This window comes from Amborella trichopoda, chromosome 11 (assembly GCF_054954075.1).
Source record: "Amborella trichopoda isolate Santa Cruz 75 chromosome 11, AtrichopodaSantaCruz75HAP2 v2.0, whole genome shotgun sequence".
In the NCBI taxonomy this organism is placed as follows: Eukaryota; Viridiplantae; Streptophyta; class Magnoliopsida; order Amborellales; family Amborellaceae; genus Amborella; species Amborella trichopoda.
The window spans coordinates 27,706,098-27,730,050 of record NC_142346.1 but is presented as its reverse complement, the minus strand read 5'-3'; the positions used below and the strand labels follow the sequence as shown (position 1 = coordinate 27,730,050).

The following is a 23,953-nucleotide window of genomic DNA, read 5'->3' as shown; positions in this document are numbered from 1 at the left end:
AGATGGTTCCATGCAGCTACTTATAAACCACAAGCAAACACCTAAAAAGTTCAAAAACTTCTACATTGATGCTAGGAGAATTTGGAATGGCCAACATTATCATGTTTCCTTGGCCTAAACATTTACAACCTGAATATTTTGCAGTAATCAAAACATAGATGTTGAAATGCAGTTCAAAGGAAATCAGGACTATAGTTCAACTGTGAAACTGAAACTGATCAAATGGATGGAACACTAAAAGGAAGGTGCTGTCATAATAAATAAGATGCCTCTTTACAAAATTGCATGTTCCCAGAGAACATTATAAGTTTACATGCCTTTTAGAGCAGATGGTTTAGAAAGGGAAATCATTTAGATTCTAGGTTCATGTCACAGGAATTGCCGGAGTTTTCAACTGGTTTCCACTCTAGAATTTCAAAACAAAGTGATTCTACGACATTTAGAGCTGCATCTGATAACATTTTGTTCAAATAAGTCCCAACCCAAGCAGCATTTCCCATCGTAAGAGATATTTTGCTCAGATCAGTATGGGGATGAGATCATAACTAATTTATAATAAGAATCTGATAGCAACACCCATCAGTATGGATCAGAAAGACCACAAAAGAGATGGATACATGAACGTAATACTGTACACAATTTTGCTAAAGATTCTGATCAAGTTTGGCTCCTGAAGGCATAGTCTTCAAACAAAGGACTAGTTGAACCACCAGGTTTGCTCTTTGGGTTCAACCAAGTAGGCAAGATTCTCCCCCCTTGACCGTGATGGTCATCGGTCATTTCACTATCATCAAGATCTATGACACACTTATTCCCTGCATCTCTGCAATCCATGTCCCACTTTTCCGCCGCCACTGAACTAAACTTGTCCCTTATCTCATTTTTGTCCACATCAGTAACCCTTTTCTTTGACAAACTTACATCCTCAAAGAAGTCATCATTTGGGAGGGGATTTGTAGTTGGAGTAACAGATGTCTCTCGCCTCCTCTTGTAAGATTCAATGTTTTCATAATTGCCACTGACATTTTTCTCTGATTTATGGTATTCTTTCAGCGTAGATTCAATTGTTTCTAATAAACGATCTCCATATTTCTTTATCTTTGCCCTAATATCAGGAATCCACTTTCAGTAAATTTTACATATTTTGAGACGTGAAGAAGATGCAAATAGATACAATACTTACTTTCCAATGCCACTAATCTCCAAAAGTTCCTCTTTTGTTCTTGGAACTCTCTCGCTGATCTCCTGCAAGGTGGCATTTCTACAGAAAAAAGATGACAAACCTTACAGAAGTAAGCCAAGGACAAATTTAACCAAACATAAAATATTAAGGAACAAACAAACTTGATCCAAGAAAAAATTCGTACCCAAAGATGTGGTAAGCCATGACTCCTTCACCAGCCTCTTTCACAAGCATGGTTCGAAGTGTGCGCAATGCAGAAAAAAGTAGTGCTGAGAGTTTCTGCAACAAAATATTCAGCATGAAGTTCATGAAGCTAAACATTTCTAATAATGAAAAATATAACAGCTGGCTTGAACAAGGAGAAAAGAAAGATGCAACATAATCTTTGAGAAGATTACCGGATCCGCCTCTGATTGAGGTTGTGTAGGACTATCATATATTTTGGGTGTCTTCCCTAGTTGAAGTTGGCCCTTAGCTGGAGTCACTTCGGGCTTCTCTGGTTTATTTGCCTTTTGGGGGACAGCAAATCTGAAATAAGTATATAGGATAAATATCATATATAAAGAATTTTATCGCACCATAATTGCAACATCCATTCCAAGCCATAAGACGGCTTAGTTGGTTCTCATCAACAAGGTAACCAGTCTCAGAAGACAGCAGACATCACAAAGTGTGGACTTGGCTTTTCAGTTATAAATCAAACATGACACATCAACCCATTCATTCCCTCCTTGTAATGAGTCATACAGACATTCTCTGAACTTAATCTAAAAACCAAACGAAAGAGAAAAGAAACAGGCCTGAAAAAGAAAGGCTAACTATTTTCTGCATATTCAAAGTTTCAAACAAAAAAGCTTCAAAGAGCAGTACCTAACATAAGAATCCACCATGCTACATGGTGCACATACAATTATTTAAAAGAAGATAATGTACCAAAGTTAATGTCAATCAAGAATGTAATCTTATATACAAGCACCTGTAAAGAGTATGCTTGCTAATGCTTGCTAAGTCACGAACACTATCTAACTGGTTGTCAAGCAGTGGAAAGAGTATGCTTGCAAAGTCAGGAACACTATCCAACTGGTTGCCAAGCAGCAAACCATCCCAGTATTGTTTCTACATTGTCTATGTGTTTGTTGCGTTTTTTTTTTTGTGTCTATAAAAACTCACTGGTTCCCAGGTCTATATAGGCACTGTATCCCAATACAACCACTTTTCCACTGGTCCTGAACAGGGATACCTGGGCCACTGGTTCAAACCTGGCTGGGACCCCATGGAAGCTGAGCCAGTTCTTGGTCAAACTCAGGCAAGTCCTGGCCTAGTCTGAACATTTTTTACTGTTGATTGATGCAGGGCAAAAAAGTAAAAGGCCTGTTTATCAGCCCTCTCTCGATTTGAAAGCGACTTCTGAAAAAATTCACCAATTTCATGGATTTGAGAGAAATTGAAATTCACATTTCAAGTTCAAAAAAGATTTGGCAAACCTCAGGTCAAGTTGATTCAAAGCCTAGCCCAAAGAACACATAGGGGGTTCAATTTCACAGGCTTCTAGAGTCGATCTACGGCTGCTAAATAATTTTACATTGTTTACACTGCATAACTTTCATCTTTTCCTCTTTTCCTTTTAAAACCCATGATATGGTTCCATTTCTTCAAAATAATCACGATCAACACCGATCTAGGCTTCATTTCATTTTCACCTGGATTTGTTTTTTCTGTCAACCAACAGCCATTGTTAAAAAATATGTACAAACTATCAATAGAATTGAAAAAATTTCATTTTTATTTTAGCATTGAATGTGTTTGCAAATATAATGTTTTAGTATTGTACACTGTTTTCCCCAATTTATTCTTGATTTATAAGAAATTATTTCTGAACTTTTTTATTTTTTAGCATGAAATTGCTTTCTATTTTATTTTCTAGATGTAGGTGGCTCAGTTTGGGTGCAAACAGTTACTTTTTAAAAAAAAATTGGGAAGGAGCAATTTTTTGGATAGTGAAGTGCTTTCTGGTTTTATTCTTCACGTGTTTGCATGTCTGATAGTTTTGCAGACGCCAATCCTCACCAAACACATTAAGTTTGGGCCCAAAAAACAATTTTTTGGAGAAAAATTTGGTAACAATCAATTTTTAGGCATTGAACTGCTTTCTCTTTTTGAACATGTACTTGGGCATGCTTTTAAGGTTGCCAATCCTCAGCCATAAGTTTTTAGTTCGAGTGCAAATAATTAATTTTTTAATAAAAATTTGGAAATGAGAAATTTTTCAAGCATGAAAATGCCTTTTGATTTTTTTTTTTCTTCGTTCATTGATATGTGTACATTCCAGTTTTAAAGCAGGTACACCTTTGGATTTTGCAGTATGCCACACAGAAAAGAGAAACCTGGTAAGGAGTACGAGGAAGGGTATTTCCCCACAGGGAGGTTAAGATTAGATGCATTTTATGTAAGGAGTAGAGTGGTGATATCAACTGCCTGAAATTGAAAGTGAGGTCGATGTTGTAGCATGTGATAGGTGCTAAAGAATGCACAACAACAAATCCTGGCAGTCATCACTTCGTCAAAGGAGAAGAAAGTCACAAAAAAAAAAATATTAAAAAAGAGGGTTAAGGAGATTGGTAGCCAATACTATGCCCCTACTCAAGAGGGAAGGCATGATGATGAGGATTTTGAGACCCAACAAGAAATTATGAGGGGCACAAGTTTAGAGGATCAGCATTGCAGCAAACTTGTATGAGGATGTTTGGAAATAGGGGATCCTTAGGGGCAAGCACGAGCCACATTGTTAATTATACAAGGAGTTGCACATTGGGTTTGCCAAGTCTGTGAGCATTATAGACTGCTGGATGGTTATGAGCTCAACCTAGCCAATCTCCTTAACCCACCAAGGCATCTAGCTTACCCAAGGTCTAATTGCCCTTTCCTTTCAGAGTCATCAGCAAAACAGAGGACCACCAAATCAGTTTTGCTAAGAGTATAAGGAAGCGCCCAATGAGTGCAACTAAGAAGTTCTTTTATGATGTTGCCATTAATTTCAATAGGACCAACAGTGAATACTTCGCGCCCATGATATCCACAATCAAGGTACCAGGACTCAACTTGGCCAAGGTACTCGTCCATTGGCCAAACTGAGTTACTCGAGCAAGTCCAAGTAACTCACCTAAGTCAAGCCCATGTTTAAAAAAAAAATGAAAAACAACCTATTTGTAACAGCAAAGCTCAATTGGCACACTAGTTAAATGATGTGGATCCTCAATAAAAGGGTGAGGGGTGGTCGAATTACGCCCATACATATGTATTTTTTCAATTAACCCCGTTAAACCTTATTTGAACGATGCCTATTTTTTAATAAAAAAAATATAGGATGGCATATAAGGAGATTTGAACCTTGGACGTGAGGCTATTGAAGCGTACGTATTAGCCATCAGGTCATTTGAGCACTGCTTGAATGAAAATGGGCATACATAACATTTATATAAGTGCACACTGTACACGACCTTGCCCATAGGCCGAGTGCGAGTAACTCGCCAAAGTCCAAGTCACCTCAGGCGAGTCATGGAACAGTGTCCACAATAGTTAATGCAAGGCCAGAAATTAAGCCCCTCACTGCACATGAGCTTAGTGGGCCCTGCTGAAGTGAGGAGGTAGCGAAGGTTAGCCTCATTGTGGATGAGCAGACACAAATGTGGGAGAGAATAGGGATACCCATCATGTAGATGGCTAGGACATCATGGGCAACCCCTGATTAATTTCTTGGTGTATTGGCCACAAGAGACATGCTTCTAAAGCAATGTAGATGCCTCTAAACTGAAGAATAGGAAGATATTGATCGGGAAACTTGATAATGTAATGAAAGTTATTCGTGATTAGCACGTAGTCCCATAAATAACAGCCAAAATCAAGAACTATGTCAACTCGGGAAAAAGCTTAATGAGGAAGAGGAAGAATTTGGTATCGAGCCTCTATGGTGCCCACTACATCAACCTGATGCTCAAAGACATTAGGCAACCTAAGTGGGCTAAAGCCCTTGTCGAGTAGGGAAAGACTGTTACCAAATTCATGTAAAATTTTTCATGGGTTCAAAATTTTATGAGGCGATATACAATGGGGAGACATCTAATGGTTAGTAATCTTACAATTCACCACCCCCTTATCCATCGATTTGATATTAAGGCCGCAACCTAGGCTTAAAAATATGGTAGCATCAGATGACCGGATCAATGTCTCTCTCTCAAAAACTCAAGCTGCAAGAAAAGTTGAAGGGATATTAAAAAATGGGAGATTATGGTACAGAGATTGTAGTAGCTACAGCTCATCTGGAGATAATTTTGAAGATGGTGGACTAGCATAGAAGCCCGCTTTGGGATTCTGGTATGAAGCATGTTATTGCACAAAGCAGGTCATCAAAGCTACATTTATATTCCATCAGAAAGTATGAAAGATGACGTCTGACCAATGGAACAGCCTGTTGCATCAAGTGATACAAGCTGCAAGAAGGTTTAAAATTTAAACATATCATACTTATAGCCATTTCAATTCAACTATGAACTTATAGTTTATGATTGATGAGGATTCATGTAGCTAATCAAGACATCTTGTCTTACACATGAGAGCTATCTAGGTTTCTTCTTCAAATCTAGCATAATTCCATGCCCCAGTACAACCAACCCACCACGAGATCATTGAAAGGGTGAAATATTGCATCAAAAGATTTGAGCGAGATGAACAAGTGCAAACTGAAGCTTTGATGGAGGTAAGAATGACGTTCTAGTAAAGAAATTTCCCCAGTTTAGGGCATTTATGATGTATGTAATTCACAATTATAAAGAAATAAACCTCGATTTTTCCCTTCAATTTCTTTAAATATGGATGGGAAATGGAAGTTTGAGACAAACCTTGCTAGAAAATCTTGCACTCAGCTAGGTCCAAGATAGCATTAAAGTTCTTATAGCCCTATATTATTTCATTGCACATTCTTTTACTGTTCTTATGAGTTCCTTGTTTTTTCAACAAAGTGATGAGAACTACAAGGCACTAGATTTCTCCAACTCCAAAGAATCGGGACGAAGGTACTTAACCAAACATATTCTGCAAAAGGGGTATGAATGAAACTAAAATGCATTCTAGTTGATCCACATGCCAAGGAGAAATGGATTGGCAAGAACCAGGCTTCACAATGTGGACTATGTCCATCACAACTTAAAAAAAGCAACATTCAATGAGGGCAGGTGAGTACGATGACCCTATAAAATTTTAATCACATCTTTGTAGAGGATTGACCAAAGGAGTGTTTGGCGAAAGTCGAGGAACCACTTCTTAATAAGAGGGTACTGGAAGAAGAGTTGGGGCCTATGGCAACAAAAAGGAGAGCTAGGTGAGACTTAAGATGCACAAGTTCGAGGAGGTGTACAAGTTGAAGAACAGGGGAAGATGGAAGAGGAAATGATGATGATGATGATGTTGAGACCACCAAAGCAAACGGCTGTGACAAATGGGGCCCCAAGTGCAAGCACGAGTAGCACTGCGAGAGCGAGCACAAGGGTTGAACCAGCCTTGGTGACTTTCAGTTAGGAAGGGCAGCCCAAGTTACTAGCATCACCACATAACCATTATGGAGATGGTAGGGATTACCAAAATAGGGATAACTACGATACTCCGCAACATTCATGTAGTTGTAGATTGTCCATTTGCAAGCATATTGTAATTTGAAATGCTTCTATGAAGGTCATTGTTGCTATGTACACCAATTTGGAGCATTGTGTGGATGCCTAGCACCGTAGCAAGTTAAAACCCTTGATATCTATGCGATTAAGAAGGGCAGGTATATTATGGTATTTGAAAATTTTCTGCATCGTCTTTTTTGATATTTTATTTTGGTATGCTATGGTGATGTGCAGATATTTGAAATTCAAACACTAAGACGCCATGCGAGTGTTCAAATCAGCCTAGATTCAATTAGAGCTTATGTGCTAATATTGTACTCCATACATTCAAATAAATATGCATGTACATATATATACAAAGGAATTTTAGAGAAAGGTGTGAACTATGCCTTTCACCTGAAATACCTTCGCTTTTTTCTAGGCACCTTTTTGAAGGGTATCCTTGTCATTTAAAATGGTATAGTTGATATTTCTACTAAAAGACAAGGATAGTTCTAGAGTGAACACTCTAGGTATTTTGCTAGTATAAATGTTAAATGCCTATCTTTGAGTGAAAATTTCACAAATGTCTGGAAAAGGAGTAAAGCATAAAATGCAAAGTGGGGATCAAATGTGTTACGGGGCGCATCACTTCTGATGAGGTCAATCATCAACATCATCATCATCCTCCAAACCTTATCCCAACTATTTGGGATTGGCTACACAAATCTCCTTCCACCATTTTGCTCTATCATAGGCTATACCTTTAACCAGACCATAAGTCACTACATCTCTTCTCACTACTTCCATCCATTTCTTTTTGGGTCTTCCCTTTGCCTTTTTAGAGCCTTTCACTTGAACCAAATCACCTCTACTTACTGGTGTTATCCTAGGTCGATGTTGCACATGGCTAACCCACCTAAGTCTACTTTCCCTTATCCTGTCACCCATTGGAGCCACCCCTAAGTTCCCTCGGATATGCTTATTCCGAATCATATCCCTTCTTGTCTTGCCACTCATCCATCTCAACATCCTCACCTTACACTCATTCTATAGATATATTGTTTTTTGACCGCCTAACATTCTATCCCATAAAATCTAGTTGGTCTTACAGTCATCCTATAGAACTTCCCCTATAATTTTATTGGTATGAGATCACACAGAACTCGGGAAGTACATCTCCACTTCGCCCACCCAGCTATAATTCTATGCGTGACATCTTCCTCAATCTCTGCATTATCATGGATTATCGACCCAAGATATCGAAAATAATCTTTTTTAAGTACTTACTTGGTCATCAATCTTAACAACTACCTCGTTTCTACTCTTATTATCACTAAACTTGCATTCCATAAATTCCGTGTTAGTTCAGCTAATTTTAAAACCTTTAGATTCCAGAGCATCCCGCCAAAGTTCTAAATTTGTATTAGCGCCATCTCTAATTTCATCAATCAAAACTATGTCATTCGCGAACAATATACACCAATGTACCTCATCCTATAGATGCCTAATTAACTCGTCCATAACCAAAACAAAGCTATATGGGCTCAACGCTGACCGTTAATATAGGCCTACTGTCACTAAAAAATTACTTGTCTCTCTACTAGTTATCCTCAAACTAGTTAACGCTCTCGCATACGTATCTCTCACTATGTCAATATATCCTCTAGAGACTCTTTTCCTTTCCAACACCCACCAAATTGACTTTATAGGTATCCTAGTGTATGCTTTCTCGAAATCCATAAAGACCATATAAAGGTCTTTTCTCTTTTCCCTAAATTTCTCAATCAATTGCCTAAGTAGGAGCCTCAATTGTTGACCTCCTTGGCATTAAACCAAACATTTTTTTTTTATACACTTGTTTCATGTCTTAGTTGCTACTCAATCACTCTGTCCCACAGCTTCATAGTATGGCTCATAAGTTTGATCCCTCAATAGTTCATAAAATTCTATGTCACCTTTGTTCTGTTAAATAGTTACGGCAATACTTTTTCTCCATGCATCTGGCATTTTTTTTGTTCTCGACATCTTGTTGAACAGCTGAGTCAACCAGAAAAATGTCAATCTCTCCCATGCACTTTCAAACCTTTATTGGGATACCATCAGGTCCTAAAACCTTTCCTATCTTCATCTTTCTTGAAAATTCTTTCACCTTAGAGCTGCTTTCATTTCTAATGAGGTCAATAAATTAAAAAATTTTAAAAACAACGTAAAAAATATAAGAAAACAAGGAATAACATAAATATCTAAGGTATGTGATATAAGCCATTTAAATTTAGTATTCATCTCTAATATATACATCGATTGAGTCAATGATAGCATGATAAACAATAACAATGTCTTTATATTTTAATGCATTTAAAATAAATTGATCCATCCAATTCACTAAATTAAATAAAACACAAAGAACATGTACTATACTAACCAAGCACATTAAAAATAAATTGGCATCAAGCTACTAAGTACACCATAGCATTAGCCAAAAATGTCAAATACTAAAGAGTTTAAAGTACCTCACTAGAATATAAAATCCAATAACCAAAAGTTCATGACATAAAAATAAACTAGATAATTGCAATCAATGACTCAAAGTCATATCCTTGTGCAAATCCTTCGATATCTCACACATACCAAGCTGAGGCTGCCAACCATCAGCACCAGTGTCATCGCCCTTCTATCCTATATACTTCCTCGTCCTTAGTCTCTCCTCCTCAATCTTTAGAACCGATGTAAACCCAAATCTCTTTATTTGTAATCTAGTAAAAAACCTAGTCAAATCATCAACCTCAGGCAGCAATATTGATTGTGGACTTATGGTCTATTTACTTGTGTGTCATTAGGTACCATCCAAGATAATAGAGTCAAAGTTCATGAATTCTTGGTAACTATCCCTAAGGTATTTACTGTATCAGACATATACAAATCATTATACTTTTTTTGCTCTAGTTTCTTCTCTATTTTACCATTAAGCTATGATAGAACGAAACGAAACAAGCATATGGGACAAAAAAGGTAAAGTGTTACTTAACCGTAGCATGGTACATTTTTATATATAGATTCTAGAAAACCAAGCAAAAGAAGACTTACATGATCAAATGTGCTTCAATTGCACTCACAGCAAGATGACCATCAAGTGAGGCTTAGGATTCGCAACAAGCTAGGCCTGGGCCGGGCCATGCCTGGCACAAGCCTTGCTTAGGTCCCTATAGGGCCAGCTCAGCCCAAATTGGGCTGAAGGGGCCCTAGCCCTATCCGGGTCAAGCAGGCCTTGAATGGAGAGGCTGGCGAAACTATGTGCACTCTCTTATTTGATCCTAATTTTGGCTCGTATATGCTTTCATTATCCTTAGGAACCAACTCAATGATTCAAAAAGTGGACAATCCAATACCTAGGCGCCTGCCTAGGCGGATTTGGGGGCTTGAGAGCATCACCCCAGCCTAAGCACCCTAAAAAAGCGGTGGTTCCTGGGCGCCCGCCTAGGCAGCCGCACAGCGCCCAGACCTGGGCGGCCACCCAGATCCAATGCCCCGTCTAGAGGCGGAAATAGCTTTTAGTGGGGGCATTTTTTGTCCATTTTTTTTAAACTAAATTTTAGGTTCATTTGAAACCTAAAACTTATTGGAGCCCATTTTAGAGAGAGAAAGCCCCCAAAAAACTAGTATTTTGGTGATTTCTTTAGGATCAAAGGGTTTCTCAAAGTTATGAGAAATTGATCAAAACATCACTCATTGATATTAGATTTAATTTTTGATGTTTTATAAATCTATTGGGGGGTTTTTTAGAATATTTTGAGTTCTTAGAATCAACTTTAAGGTGGAAGTTTGGAAATTGAGCAATCAAACTCAAAGTGATTTTTTTTTTATTGTTTGTATAAATTGCATTATTTTGAGATGTCTTCTTTGGGATCTAATAGGATTAGTGATCCCGATTGGAAATATGGTTACAACCCATATCCTAATGATAAAAATTGCATAAGATGCAATTTTTGTGAGAATGATACAAAAGGGGCATAAACTGGTTCAAGAAACATCTTGTCAGTATCAAGGGGGATGTTGTCCCATGTAAAAAGACTCCTGATGATGTTAGAGAGGAAATAACCAATTTTTTTAATATGATAAAAATAAAAAAAGATAAGAGATTTACCTCCATAGCAGAGATTATTTCTGGGGTTCGGGTCAATTATGATGATGATGATGATGATAGTGATGAGGATGAGATTGAGGAGGGATGTCAAGAGGTAGAAGTAGAACAATCCATTATTAAGAGAAAGGGAAAGGGAGTTGTAATTGCTTCTGGTTTTGGGAGTAAGAAGCCTCGGGTTAGAGGCCCTATAAATAGTTCTTTGCCTCGGCCTGATCCTGGGGTTACAAGAGAGAAAACAAAGAAGCAAACCACCATTGAAAATAGAATAAAGAAGGAAGAGAGAGATAGAGCCGCTTATTATCTTGCTACATGGTTTTATGAAGCGAGTATTCCTTTCAATACCGCTCACTTAAGCAACTTCTGGGTAGAGGCAATTCGCCAATTTAGGCTTGGGATGAAACCCCCAACCCCATATAAGCTTTCAAAGCCTCTTTTGAAAAAAGCAGTGAGTGTCGCGAAGGAAACTGTAGAAGTTAAGAAGGATGCATGGGCTCAATATGGGGTTTCTATTATGACTGATGCTTGAAGTGATAGGAAGAGAAGAAGTCAGATGAATTTGCTTGTAAATTGTCTTTTAGGGCCTATTTTTTTTAGGTCTATTGATGCCTCTGATCATATCCATGATGCCCATTACATATTCCAAGTTATAGAGAGGGGAATCAAGAAGGTTGGGGAGCATCATGTTGTATAGGTTGTCAGAGACAATGCTGCTCCTAATGTTGATGCAGCTAATTTGTTGCGCATAGCTTATCCTAGAATCTTTTGGACACCATGTGCAGCACATTGTATAGACCTCATGCATGAGGCTCTTGGCGGTTTAACTGAGATATCAGATGCAGTGAAGAAGGCAAAGTCAGTTACAAATTTCATTTATGGCCACCATCTCACCCTCACCATGATGCGTAGATTTACAAAGAAGAAAGAGATTGTGAGGCCCAGGGTCACGAGATTTGAGACCTGGGACTAATGCCTAGATAACATACAATCGAAAAGAATGCAATTGAGGCAGATGTTTACCTCGAATGACTGGAGAGCATGCAAGTGGTCCAAGGATTAGGCCGGGAAGAAGGTGAGAGATATTATCCTTTCTAAGGCTTTTTGCCGAGGGGTGAAGGGTGCTCTTAAGGTATTTTTTCCTCTTGTCAAAGTCCTTTGCATGATTGATAGTGATAAGCCTTCTATGGAATATATATATGACGCTATGGAGAAATACAAAAGAGAGATAGCCCAAAACTTTGATGATGATGAGAACTGCTACAAGCCTGTTTGGGAGATTATTGATGAGAAGTAGGATAGGCAGCTACATCGGCCATTGCATGCAGCTGGTTATTATTTGAACCCAGCTTTTTTTTTATGTTGACAAGGATATACACACAAATGCCACAATTATGACTGAATTTAATAAGTGTGTAGATGTGTTAGTCCCTGATCCTGATATCCAGAATACTATATGCACTGATGAGCTGATAAATTACAAGTACTTATTAAAGTCTTTTGGGAGTCCAAGGGCGATGAGGCAAAGGACCAAAATTGATTCAGGTAATCATAATATTCTTAAGTTCATCAAGTTCAAGTAATCAAGTTTCATTTTTATATAATTTTATATCTTTGTGGCCAATTGGTGGAGCCAACATGGGTATCGTTCTCCAAATTTACAAAAGTTGGCCATTCGAATATTAAACCTAACCACTTCCTCATCTGGTTGTGAGTGCAATTGGAGTACTTTTGAAGGGGTAAGGCCGTAAGGGTAATTTGTATAATTGTATTAATAATACATGAACCATAGATTTTAATTAGTTTCATTTGATTTTGTTAGATTCATACAAAAAAAAGGAACATGTTTGAATCAAAGAGGTTCAATGGCCTAGTCTATGTCAAGTATAATCGATTCTTGAAGGACAGGTTTGCTAAGAGAGATAAGAGAGATCCCATCAGATCAAAAAATATGGACAATACTATGAAGTGGTTAGTTGATGATGATGAGGTCGAGGGGCACGAAGAATTGACATGGGACATGGTCATGGATGCTTCAGGGATATCAGTTGACCCTCCTAAGGCCACTAGATCTGTTGCATAGAGAACGAAGGTAGAAGAGGAAGAAAAGGCAAATTCAAAAGAGACAGAAAAGGACGACCAATATGTCGAGGAGAGTGACGACTTCGATGAATATGATGCCAATGCAGCTGACCCTAATTTTCTGATGATGAATGATGAATGTTGAATAATTATTAAACTTTTAACTTTGATTGAACTATTGTCTATTGAAGATTCTTTTGAGTCTTCAAGTATTGCATTCAGTTTTGCTTACTTCCTCATGGTGGTGTAATACTGTAATGTGATTTGTTAATAGTGGATTTGTAGTTTCACTAGTTTGCTACTATGTGGTAACTTTGGTTTGGTAATTTGGTTGGTTGGTAAATTTTAAGTTTTAATTGGATATGGATTATGTACCGACTTATGGTTATACTTATGGAGTGTGTCCTAATATGTAGTATACTTTGAATTATGATGTGCCCTAAATACCTAGTTCATATATTTTATACAATATATAACTGTAGATACCTTTTTTTATTCAACAGAACCGCCTAGGTTCTGAGCGCCCGCCTAAGCGTTGGGTGGCCTGGACCCCCCAGACCGCCTAACGCTTTTTGAAACACTAAACCAACTTCATCTCTTCATTTGCTAAAGCCATTAATTTAAAACACATGTCGGCCTTGGTGAGCTTCACAACATCATCAACTAACCTTGACACTCATATTGTTAAGAAGCACTGGAAGTCTTTGGGCTTTCTCTCACCACCAAAGCAAAGCGAATAGGGACGAGTGATGTCACTTGTTAGTACTAATTACTTTCCAAAAGTAACAAATAGCAAGCAAAATGTGTAAACCTGAAGGACAACATTCCACGTTTACAGAGAAGTGCAAGAAAGAAAGACCACTTGCCTATTTTGACAGGACTAAAAAAGTCAAAATTAAAAAGTATTCATTTTTTAAAAAATTTAAATCAATCAAAAGTACTTTCATTATGATGCTCTTAACTCCAAGGGCATTAAAATTGAATTTACAATTAGTAGTATTCAAATAATATTTCAGCCATTTTATTTATTAATAAGTGCAGTAACAAATTTGTCTATTATTAAATTTTTTATTTTTATAAATTATAAAATCTTTGCTATTTATTTAGAAAAAAAAGAACTGAATTCTTCCCCCGAATCAGCCGAAGCACTTAATTGCTTCATTGTTCAAACCAAATCGAAGTACGCTCCGAAGTGAATCTCACAACATTGCTTAGCACATCCACTAAAGGATAAAAAATGTCCAATGAAAAGTGGGTTGCTCCCCAAACATATAGATTAAACACGGTTTATTTAGATTTTCTGCCATCCAAATGCTTTGACCATTAGTCCACTTATCAAATTTAAGACACTCCTTAAAGCATGTGTATACTTGCATAGGCTTTGGAGAGTGAGTGTGTCGTGGCTTAATCTTGGTCTCGTACTCTCTCTTCCGCATAAACTCCCACACCATGCTTGGGAATAATATATATGGTTATAGATGAAATTGATGTTTGCGTTAGCTTTGGCAATCGCAACTTTAACCATAGGCAACTTCCAGGAAACTTCTACATGTCTTCAAGCATAGCTCTAGACAATGTGCTACACAAGGAATCCAAAATATGTTCATGAATAATTGGCACCATTGTCTATGACAATTTTGCCCAACCCCCCCCCCTCGAAACAAAAACTTCATCAACAATGTCACTCATCAACTCAAACAAGTAATTTGTATCATGTGAGCGGTCCGATGCATCAACAAATTTCACAAAAAAAAAGTCAATAAAGGGCAACTAACCAAGTAATTAATAATTGAATGGAACCTTCCATCAAACCATCCAACACAGACAGTTGTGACCCCATATTTCTTCCAGCCATCTATATGGGAATTCTAATCCTTCTTAACATTGTTCACAGCATGTCTCAATACTGGCTCCTTAAACCATAGTTACCCGGGGCAGGACCAAGCAATGCTCCAAGATCGAGACCATAAGCACAAATCGAGGAAGCCGCAATATTCTGTGGTCAAGGAAACGAGTTCCATACATAGGCCAATATAGGTATCGAGATCCCTGGCTTTTAGAGATCAAGTTCCATATCTGCAAAAGAGAGGATCCATTACGGGATGGGAAAGCGTTCTGCTGTATTAAGATCGAGGTTCCCAAAGTTCAATTATTCATTGTATTTTAATATGGGAGCGAGTTACCGTTAACAATATCTTTAACCTTTTCCAAATTCACAAACTCAAGTATCAATTTAAATAAGTAATTTTGGCTTTTCTTTTACACGATGATTAGAAAATGTCTTACCTTTTGTACTTACACCAATGTCCCTTTTTTGTGAACTTATTTGTCCTTTACAAAATGCTCTCGAATTGGAGCTTGGGGTTCTGATGTGGATTTTTTTGCCCGAAAAAAAACAAGGTAGGACATTGAACTTCAATTAGGTCTTAAAACTTGTAATTTAAAAATGTTCCAATAGATTGTTTTCAAAAAATAAATGCAAGTGACTGCTAAGTTCTCCTTTGCTAAACAAGAAAAAAGGTAAGACATTGCCAAATAAAATTCCCAAAGCTCTCCTCCATCAAAGATTGTCGGGACTCAATGACCAATACACTAGAGAGACCTAACATTTTCAAGCATTCATGTTATTCCAGACAAGGTAACCCCATGTGTGGAGCGATTTAAATAACCAACAGTCATAGGATAGAAGCCTTTTGGAAGGTAGACAAGACCGAATGAGAGCACATTTTTGGGAGCCAAATGCAGGAGATGTAGATCTTCCTAGAAAGGCAACTCCCAATATCCAAACATACCCTAAAAGAAAAAGGCCAATAGGGTAGGTGAAAAAGAGGCTTTTAGTAATAGAGGGAGGATGGGTAGAGATTTAACATAGAGACATAGAGATCAGATATAATGACTAAAAAGTGGTTAGAGATAAAGAAAAACTATTTTTTGATGGGTTAGGGGCACCATGTTTTGCAGCCATCCACAAAAGAGAGGCCTCATACATCTTCCTCATGAGAGATGCGCAAGGGTGGCACAGAGAGAGACAGAGAGAGAGAGGAGGGGATTGGATGGGATGCACACAGAAGAGGATGAAGCTCAGAAAGAGATGAGGAGAGAATGGGTCATAGATGTTGGGATTGGGAGCGGGACCAAGAGCAAGATCAAGATTAGGGGAATTGTGAAATACTAGAAGATCCCTATGGTTGGGAGCAGTGTCCGTGCAATGCATGTGTTAGCGATCTAGATCCCCATAAGTTAGGGACCAAGATCAACCTTTTGGAGATCTTGATCCCAACCTTTTGGGGATCTTGCTCCTAGCCTTAAAGAGTATGTACAGTCTAGAACTATATATGCTTTTAGTAGGGATCTTTTATAATTAGCAAGCAATGCAACTATATTAAAGGTATAGTTGTGTTGCTAGCTGGCTATAAATAAATACAATCGTCAGTTTAGTTATTTTCTTGGTCTTTAAAGTCGGGAACTCGGGATAGAGATTCCCTAACAGTGGAGATCAAGATTCCCAAATTTAAAAATTCAGATCCCTAGAAGATCTCTTTCCCGGAATGCTGGAGTGATTTTTGGAGCAGGATCACCACCTATATTGGGAGATTCTAGTAACTATGAAAAGGGTAACTAGAGAAATAAAGTAAAAAAAGCATCGGTAGACAAAGACAATGGGACAAGTACCTTCTCTCATTCTTTTCCAAATATTGAAGTAGATTGAAATCAATAGCCAGGTGGGGAGCTATGCCCGAGGAGTGTGAGGGGCTCATAGAATCATCAACTATGTATATGTGTGTGTGTGTGTTCATATTTATGTGTGTATATAATAATGTATATATACGAGAGAGAAAGAGAGAGGGAATAACAGCTGAAACCAGCGGGTATCCCCCATATTTGGCCTTGAATTTTGATTTGTGTTTAGGAGAGAGTGAGAAAGAGAGAAAGAGAGAGAAAGGGAGAGCATAACAGCTTAAATCAAAGGGTTTCCAATTGCATAATCCAATAATCCTGAGCGAAAAATTATGAGAACTTCACAGGAATCTGGGTAAGTTCAAAAGAAATTCACAGAAAGAAGAAAATGAAATAATATCATACCTCAAAGTGATTTTGCAATTGCCAAAAAGAATACCCTGTACCTTAGCTTCCTTTACCTGCAGACATTTCGTACGGTTAGTAATGATAACTACAGAAAAATATTATGATTGAACAGAAAGCAAGAACAAGGGGACTGCTTTTATCAGCAGAATTCTAGATACTATGTCATTCTAATCCACAGACATGACTACCAAAATCCCAGAGAGAAGGAAAAACGAATTTCTGGACCTTTAAAACTGATGACACAGATCCATAAGTATCACTCTTTTTAACATCCTCGACTAGGAAATCTTCAGTGACCATATGGCGCAATATCCGAGAAGCATCTCCTTTGGAGAGAGGTTTTCCAGCTCCATGAAGGCTCAGCAATTCATGCTTGTACCTCTTAACCTGAAGTGTGGAACATTCTACAGTTCATTAAGCGTACTTGACCAATAAATAAAATGAAACAAGAGAACATGATTATGACAGGACATACTTGCTGACTCAAGGAACCCCTGTATACTTCCAAAATATGTGCTGATGAAAAACGTTGACCCGTTGATTTGACTAATTCCACCTGAACAAAACCATTAAACAATAGAATACATCTCAAATTTATGGATAAACATAAGTTACATAAATCAAGGATAGAAAATAATGATGTACCAATCAAGATGAAAGAAAGAACCACATTCATGACATATTGGAACACAGTTATGAACACATTACTCTCCCTCACCAGTTGCTTTGCAATGTCTGTGACATTCTTCTCAATGTAGGTGATATTCTTGCAACAGTTGTCACAAGTTTTACGACAATTCATGGGGTCAAACTTCTCCCCAAAATGAGCAAGTTGCAATAACCTTCTGCAATCTACATCATTTTCACAATAGCTAACCTGTTTTCAATTTTGAATTCACCAAATAAGAAAAATCAGCCTGTTCACACCAGGATTTCACCAACAAGAGTGTCAATTTTAGAAACTACCATGCGCAAAAGGTTCTCAATGTTCGCTTCCAATATCCTCCCAGAATTTATAGCAGGTGCACGCCCAGACCCATATGTTGAGGAGTTTTGTTCACTAGCTCCTTGAACAAGCATATGCTTGACTCGCATCTATACAACCAGAAAAATTATAAAATCTTCTTTACCTGTTAAATGTATATTTTAACCACATTCTAGTCTACAATATGCCAGAGGACACATTCGAGTTGGGAAAAATGTCAACATATTCAACTGACATAATCATTATAACTGTAAACAACACAAGAAAAATGTCAATATATTCAACTCACATAATCACTATAACTGTAATACAACACGCATGAGGACTGAAGACCGTCCCTACCGGCACGTCCGCACTCCTATGAAACAAAAAAGAATACGCAACCAAACCAAATCGTAAGTCCAAAAATGGAATCAGAAGCATCAGCACTACAAAGTCAAGTAAAATTCAGACCTACATTTACTCACCTGATGATAACCTTCAATAGATTTGGGTAGAGAGTGATGGATGACAAACCTCACATCAGGTTTATTGATACCTGGAAGCCCAGGACAATGCGTTACAAATATAACTTACAGGAACTGAATACAGGCATTCATGTGGTGGAGGAGACATGTGGATACCCATTCCAAAGGCCACAGTAGCACAGATTATATTGATCTCATCTTTGCTCCATTGTTTCTGGACATATGCTCGTTGTTGAGGTTCCATGCTGCCATGATAAAATGCTGCTTTGTGACCCAGTTCCTGAGTAATGTACAAGACTAAACATCAACGTAGAATTCATGCTGCAAATACCAACCCACAACTGAGAAGAAAAACAGCATGAAAGGATTTCAACTCAAGACGAAACTACAATTAGGATGAAAACTCAAGTTGCAAAGCTATACGTTCAATTTGTCTAACATTGTTGTCATGATTCATGAAAGATGGCATCACTACTATCATAATGACAGCAGTGAACAATAAATACAAACTTTTCCATTGTAATAAGAATACTGAGTGTTCTATGAACATCTGTGATTCACCTTATGGTTAACCATACTCCTATCTCACCTGATGACATTGTTGAATGACATGTGCACATACCTCCAAACCTTTATTGCTTAGTACATGTGTGGATCGGGATGTTTATCCAATGTTGATTTGGTCCACAGGGTAGCATGGAAGCCTTTTAGATACCAACCCAAGCCTAGCCCACCGAAACTCAAGTGAGTCATGGCTTTACCAATGCCACACAATCCATCCAGACCATGCCTCATAGTCCATCCGGACCACACTCCCACTGGAGCTATCACATCATTATAGTCATAGTTTTACATCCTCTCATAAGGCCTTCAAATGGCCACATAAACCCAGCACTAACCTTATTCAGAGACTGTCAAAAATATCTCAATATGAGACCAAACTTTGGGACTTACATTCTTATGATCGTTAGAAGACTCTCCACACAATATTGGAGAAGTTTGGATACAAAATTGATGAGTCTTTAAATAGTTCACCCCTCAAGAGGGGTTTGACGGTCAGACCTTTAGAAACCTCATCAAATCATATCAAAATGAGGTGAAACTTTGCAGATACCAATATTTGGCCATTGTTTGCCTCTCGTACAAGAATCATCGCAATTGGACACCATTTGATAGATTTCTTGATGCACAACCGATCAATATATGCCCTGACTGACGGACCCTCTCATGATAGTTGGGGATTGACGTGAAACCTTTGGGACAATCATATTTGAGGTGTGATAACCCTCTTCTTTAGGTTTTAGTTCATTTGGGGATGACTCAACCCCTCATCGGCAATCAAGATATACATCCATCGGCTGTCAAGCACTCGGCTGTCAAGCACACATATAGTCGTCAGGATGACCTCCGGTTACTAAAATCGAGATTTCTCCCAATCTATAAGGAATTTTCTCATGGGACCATAACCATTTGATTCCTGACTCAATGTCGTATCAATCATGGAAGGATGACCTCAGATATCTTAGAGATATCCAGTGTAAAAGAGGTTTAAGCTGCAACAGATGCCTTAAAACTGTGTCAGAGCTTAACCTCCGGATCCTCATAAGTCTTGGAATATGAGGAGTTTTAGAGCAAAATTTGGTGGAGATGCTCCTCATGACCCTTCTCCACAATAAGGTCAATAATTTTCCAAGGAGGAGTCTTATTTGCTGCCAAGATCAGCAGCAGAAAAGGGTCAACTTCACAAGGCACATCTCCCTCATTATGGAGCCATTTGAGGTGAGACTTGGACCGTTGGAGTCGGTCCTCTCTCTTCATGCCAAATTTCAGGTCCAAAGGACTATCAAAAAACCGCATTAGTTGAAGTGAAACATGTTCAGACAGGTAATCTCAACCAACAGAGTTGCAGGAATAGCCAACTTCCTAGATTTTCTTGTGGAAGGATATGGTCAAAATGTGTTTGTTAGAGTTTTATTCAAATATGATCTAAATGTGACCAAAACGTATTCATTTGAGCACTTTGGGGGAGGACCAAAAGGAATTTAACTTAATCCCATGAAACTGTTATGTGAGAATGGGATCAAACCACTTGGCTTTTTCAGATAAGATATGAAGATTCAAGATTACCTTCAAGAAATTCTCTATAAAAGACCTCTCTCACACAATAGAGAAGGGGGGTATTCCTGCATAGCCTTACACGAAATATACAAAATAGTAAAGAGAGAGAGAGAGAGAGAGAGTGAGTGACTTTCCCACACTGGTAATATCTTTTTGCAAGTCTAGAGAGAAATTGTCCATATTACTTTTGCCTCTGCAATGTGTTGATATAACAAGAGAGGAAAACACTTGACAGCCAAACCCTCTCAAGGCCCAGATTCAAGAAGGAGTAGAGGGATAGGCAGCATCCTTGTGAATAGATCGGTATACAGGCATATGCACCCCTTTGTACTTTGCTATTTCCTTTGTATATTTTTTCTTTTCTTGAGTTTTTGTATGCCTTGAGACATCAATTAAAGGTGTTTGAACCAGTATATTGGTTTAGAGTAAATTGCACAGGGATTGGAAATCTCTAAAACTCCTCACGAACCCAATCACATATAAAAAAACCTTGTTTTTCCATTATATGAAAATTAGGGACGAATTTTTTCCTTTAGTTCTCTTATTATTTCTCATCCTATTTGAGTTATAATTGCACAATTTTTATCTACACATTTTTGGGGAAATAGAACGTTAGCATGGTTCGCTATGGAATTTGTTTTGGATTCTAAATAGCTAAGATCAATATTGCTAGAAACTGGAGTTATCAAAAAAATATTGCTAGAAATTGGAAGCATGATCCATGTTGATTGAATCACGGTTTGGTGCACTTATAAACCTTGGGATTTGATGTTATGGAATCTGCATTTCTTCGAGGTTTCTAAAAAGTAGAAGCAAGATTCCAAAATTTAAAGAACATGATCTTATGAAATTTTTTTGATTGAAGCACCGAAGCAAGATTCCAAGACAGAATAGCCACAAGTCATCTCCATGGCTCACCCAGTCAAGTTCGAGTTAAGAGTCAATAAACCTGGATAAGAACAGTAGGGCATAGCAAACATTCACCATTAATGGAATAATAGTATTCCATCGTCCCTTGAATCAAGAGTATGACCATGTACTTCATATGTTATAACAAAAGTCACTGGGAATGGGACAACAAACCTGTAATCTCTCTGCAACTTTCTCACAATCTATTTTTGAAAGACAATATACTATCCCACATTCATCGTGATGGTAGTCTCTGATGAATTTATCAATGTCCTCCAAGCACCTTTTTGTCTTTGGAATTATGAAATACCTACAAGGTTTACAACTTTTTAGCAATCCTAGAAGCCCAAACGATATAAGAAAATTATCTACTTGATAGCCTACCTCAAATTTGGGCGGTTAAAACTTTGATAGAAAACCACACAATTAACAAGACCAAGAGCTTGCACCACATCCTCCCGTACACTTGCGGTGGCAGTCGCAGTTAATGCTAGTACAGGTACAGTGGGAAATTTTTGCTTCAAAATACCAAGACCCTAAAGAAAATACAAAAGAAAATAAAATATATAAGCAAATTAAAATATAGAGGAATCTATTAGCATTGATCTCAGGTAGGTGATTGTGTAGAACCATATAAAAAAGGTTCAAACCTGATAATCTGGTCGAAAATCATGCCCCCATTGGCTTACACAATGAGCCTCATCAACAACTATTCTGGCTAATAACTCCCGGTTGTGCAGATCAGCCAAGTGCCTCAATAAAACATCACTTCTGCAATGTGAATGCTAATTTTGTTGATGCCGGAGAATAATCATCACGTAGATATATTTGAAAAATAACCAGGTTAAAAAGGCATTGGTTTTCATTTTCATTCACTTCAAATAACTATTCCAATAAGATGGGCCACAAATAATGGATGGCAAAGCATGCATGAATAGAACAACTTCTAGAAACAAGCACGTGGATTTTTGTTGGTAAATTACAAACAGGCGTATAATCGAAACTAGTGTTTTAAAAATTACTGAGCCTAAATCTAACTCACGCAAGTCAACCATAAATGGCAACTGATGTGTTTCTTGGGACCCCCAACTGGCTAGGGGACCTACTATGCATGGAACCAACCACGTCACTTTTCAAATTCAAGAGATTTTCCATAAGAATCGAGTAAGTTCCAAACTTGGACTGAGTATGACAAAACAATTCAGGTATATAAGGGCAAGGGAGCAAAACATACAAACACCATATCGTAACCAGGACCTTCTTAGGCCCTAAAATTATGCATTTAAAGCTAATTTGTGGCATCTATCTAATCCAAAGATTGGATTTCATAAAACAAGTCCTTATTATCTCGCAATTCCAAGATTTGAAAGTTTGATTAAGGTTTCAATGGATCTATTTATGAAAATCAGAGGCCTCAATTTGAACCTGATACATCTTTGGAAGGATCGACTTTGAAATTTTGGGAGCAAAATTGAGTTTTGCTTATTCAATTTAAAGTCATATAGACGCTTTATTCGAACAAATATCACTAGAGTTTTAGAGATCTAGTTATATTTTCTTTTATTTTTCCTTTTTGTTGCCTTCTATTAAAACAAACAATAAAATATATTTTATACAATTTGATATTGTTTTTACAATTTGATATACATGGAAATGTCGACTATACATGTCTACATGTGAGTACACATTGTTGGGTTTTTATCCATCTTGATGACACCAATAAGATATTTTTGGTTGGTTTTTTGTGCCCCTAGTATGCTTGCTTTTGTGCCAAAGAAACATTTCCTTTCGAAATAATCAGTAGATTAAACATTTTTTTCATATTTCAATCATCATCATCATCATCATCATCATCATCATCATCATCATCATCATCAGAGCATTTTCCCAACTATTTGGGGTTAGCTATATGAATCCTGGTTCGCTTCATGATTAATGGAAAGTTTTGGTAAAGTTTTACATAGGCTACCTACCTAAACAACCCACCTCCTTTACCTGGGCTTGGTATGGGTTAAAGGAAAGTTTAATATCCTCACCCTTCTTCGACCATTTTTTTCATATTTCAATGCATAAAAAACTACATATTCTTAGACACATGTACCTGTGGGAATCACTTTTTTCCCCAAAAAAAAAAGAATGATGATGCCTATTTTTTTTACATCTAGCATGCTTAGCCATTTTAAAAAGTAATATTTACTCTCAAAAGAATCAGTAAACAAAAAGTTTTGCACAATTCGATGCATACAAAAGTAACTTTATAAAAGTATGCATGTCGGTATCACTTTTTTCCTTTTCTTCTTTTTTCTTTTCTTTTTTTGAAAATCAATGATGCCAATGAGACGT

At 37.6% G+C, this 23,953-nt stretch overlaps 1 protein-coding gene across 8 annotated transcripts in view; it reads right to left on the bottom strand.

Annotated features, from left to right (window-relative positions):
* Window positions 1-229: 229 nt before the first annotated feature.
* RECQ4A (DNA helicase (RECQl4A)) overlaps window positions 230-23,953 on the bottom strand; it is a 32,738-nt gene continuing 9,014 nt past the window's right edge. For 4 of the 8 annotated variants that reach the window (XM_088852546.1, XM_020662216.2, XM_020662217.2 and 1 more), the window contains 15 exons: window positions 22,261-22,381; window positions 21,995-22,146; window positions 21,785-21,920; window positions 18,740-18,863; window positions 18,584-18,654; window positions 18,406-18,474; window positions 18,098-18,226; window positions 17,850-18,008; window positions 17,607-17,687; window positions 17,357-17,518; window positions 17,129-17,184; window positions 1,582-1,711; window positions 1,368-1,462; window positions 1,184-1,261; window positions 230-1,105 (listed from right to left, as the gene is read on the bottom strand). In XM_088852546.1, the coding sequence (XP_088708672.1) occupies window positions 658-1,105; window positions 1,184-1,261; window positions 1,368-1,462; window positions 1,582-1,711; window positions 17,129-17,184; window positions 17,357-17,518; window positions 17,607-17,687; window positions 17,850-18,008; window positions 18,098-18,226; window positions 18,406-18,474; window positions 18,584-18,654; window positions 18,740-18,863; window positions 21,785-21,920; window positions 21,995-22,146; window positions 22,261-22,381 (2,011 nt within the window). In that variant the 3' untranslated portion in view covers window positions 230-657. Of the gene's footprint in view, window positions 1,106-1,183; window positions 1,262-1,367; window positions 1,463-1,581; window positions 1,712-14,820; window positions 15,122-17,128; window positions 17,185-17,356; window positions 17,519-17,606; window positions 17,688-17,849; window positions 18,009-18,097; window positions 18,227-18,405; window positions 18,475-18,583; window positions 18,655-18,739; window positions 18,864-21,784; window positions 21,921-21,994; window positions 22,147-22,260; window positions 22,382-23,953 lie in introns of those variants that run through there. The other 4 variants (XR_016045026.1, XR_016045027.1, XR_016045028.1 and 1 more) reach the window with 3 other exon arrangements.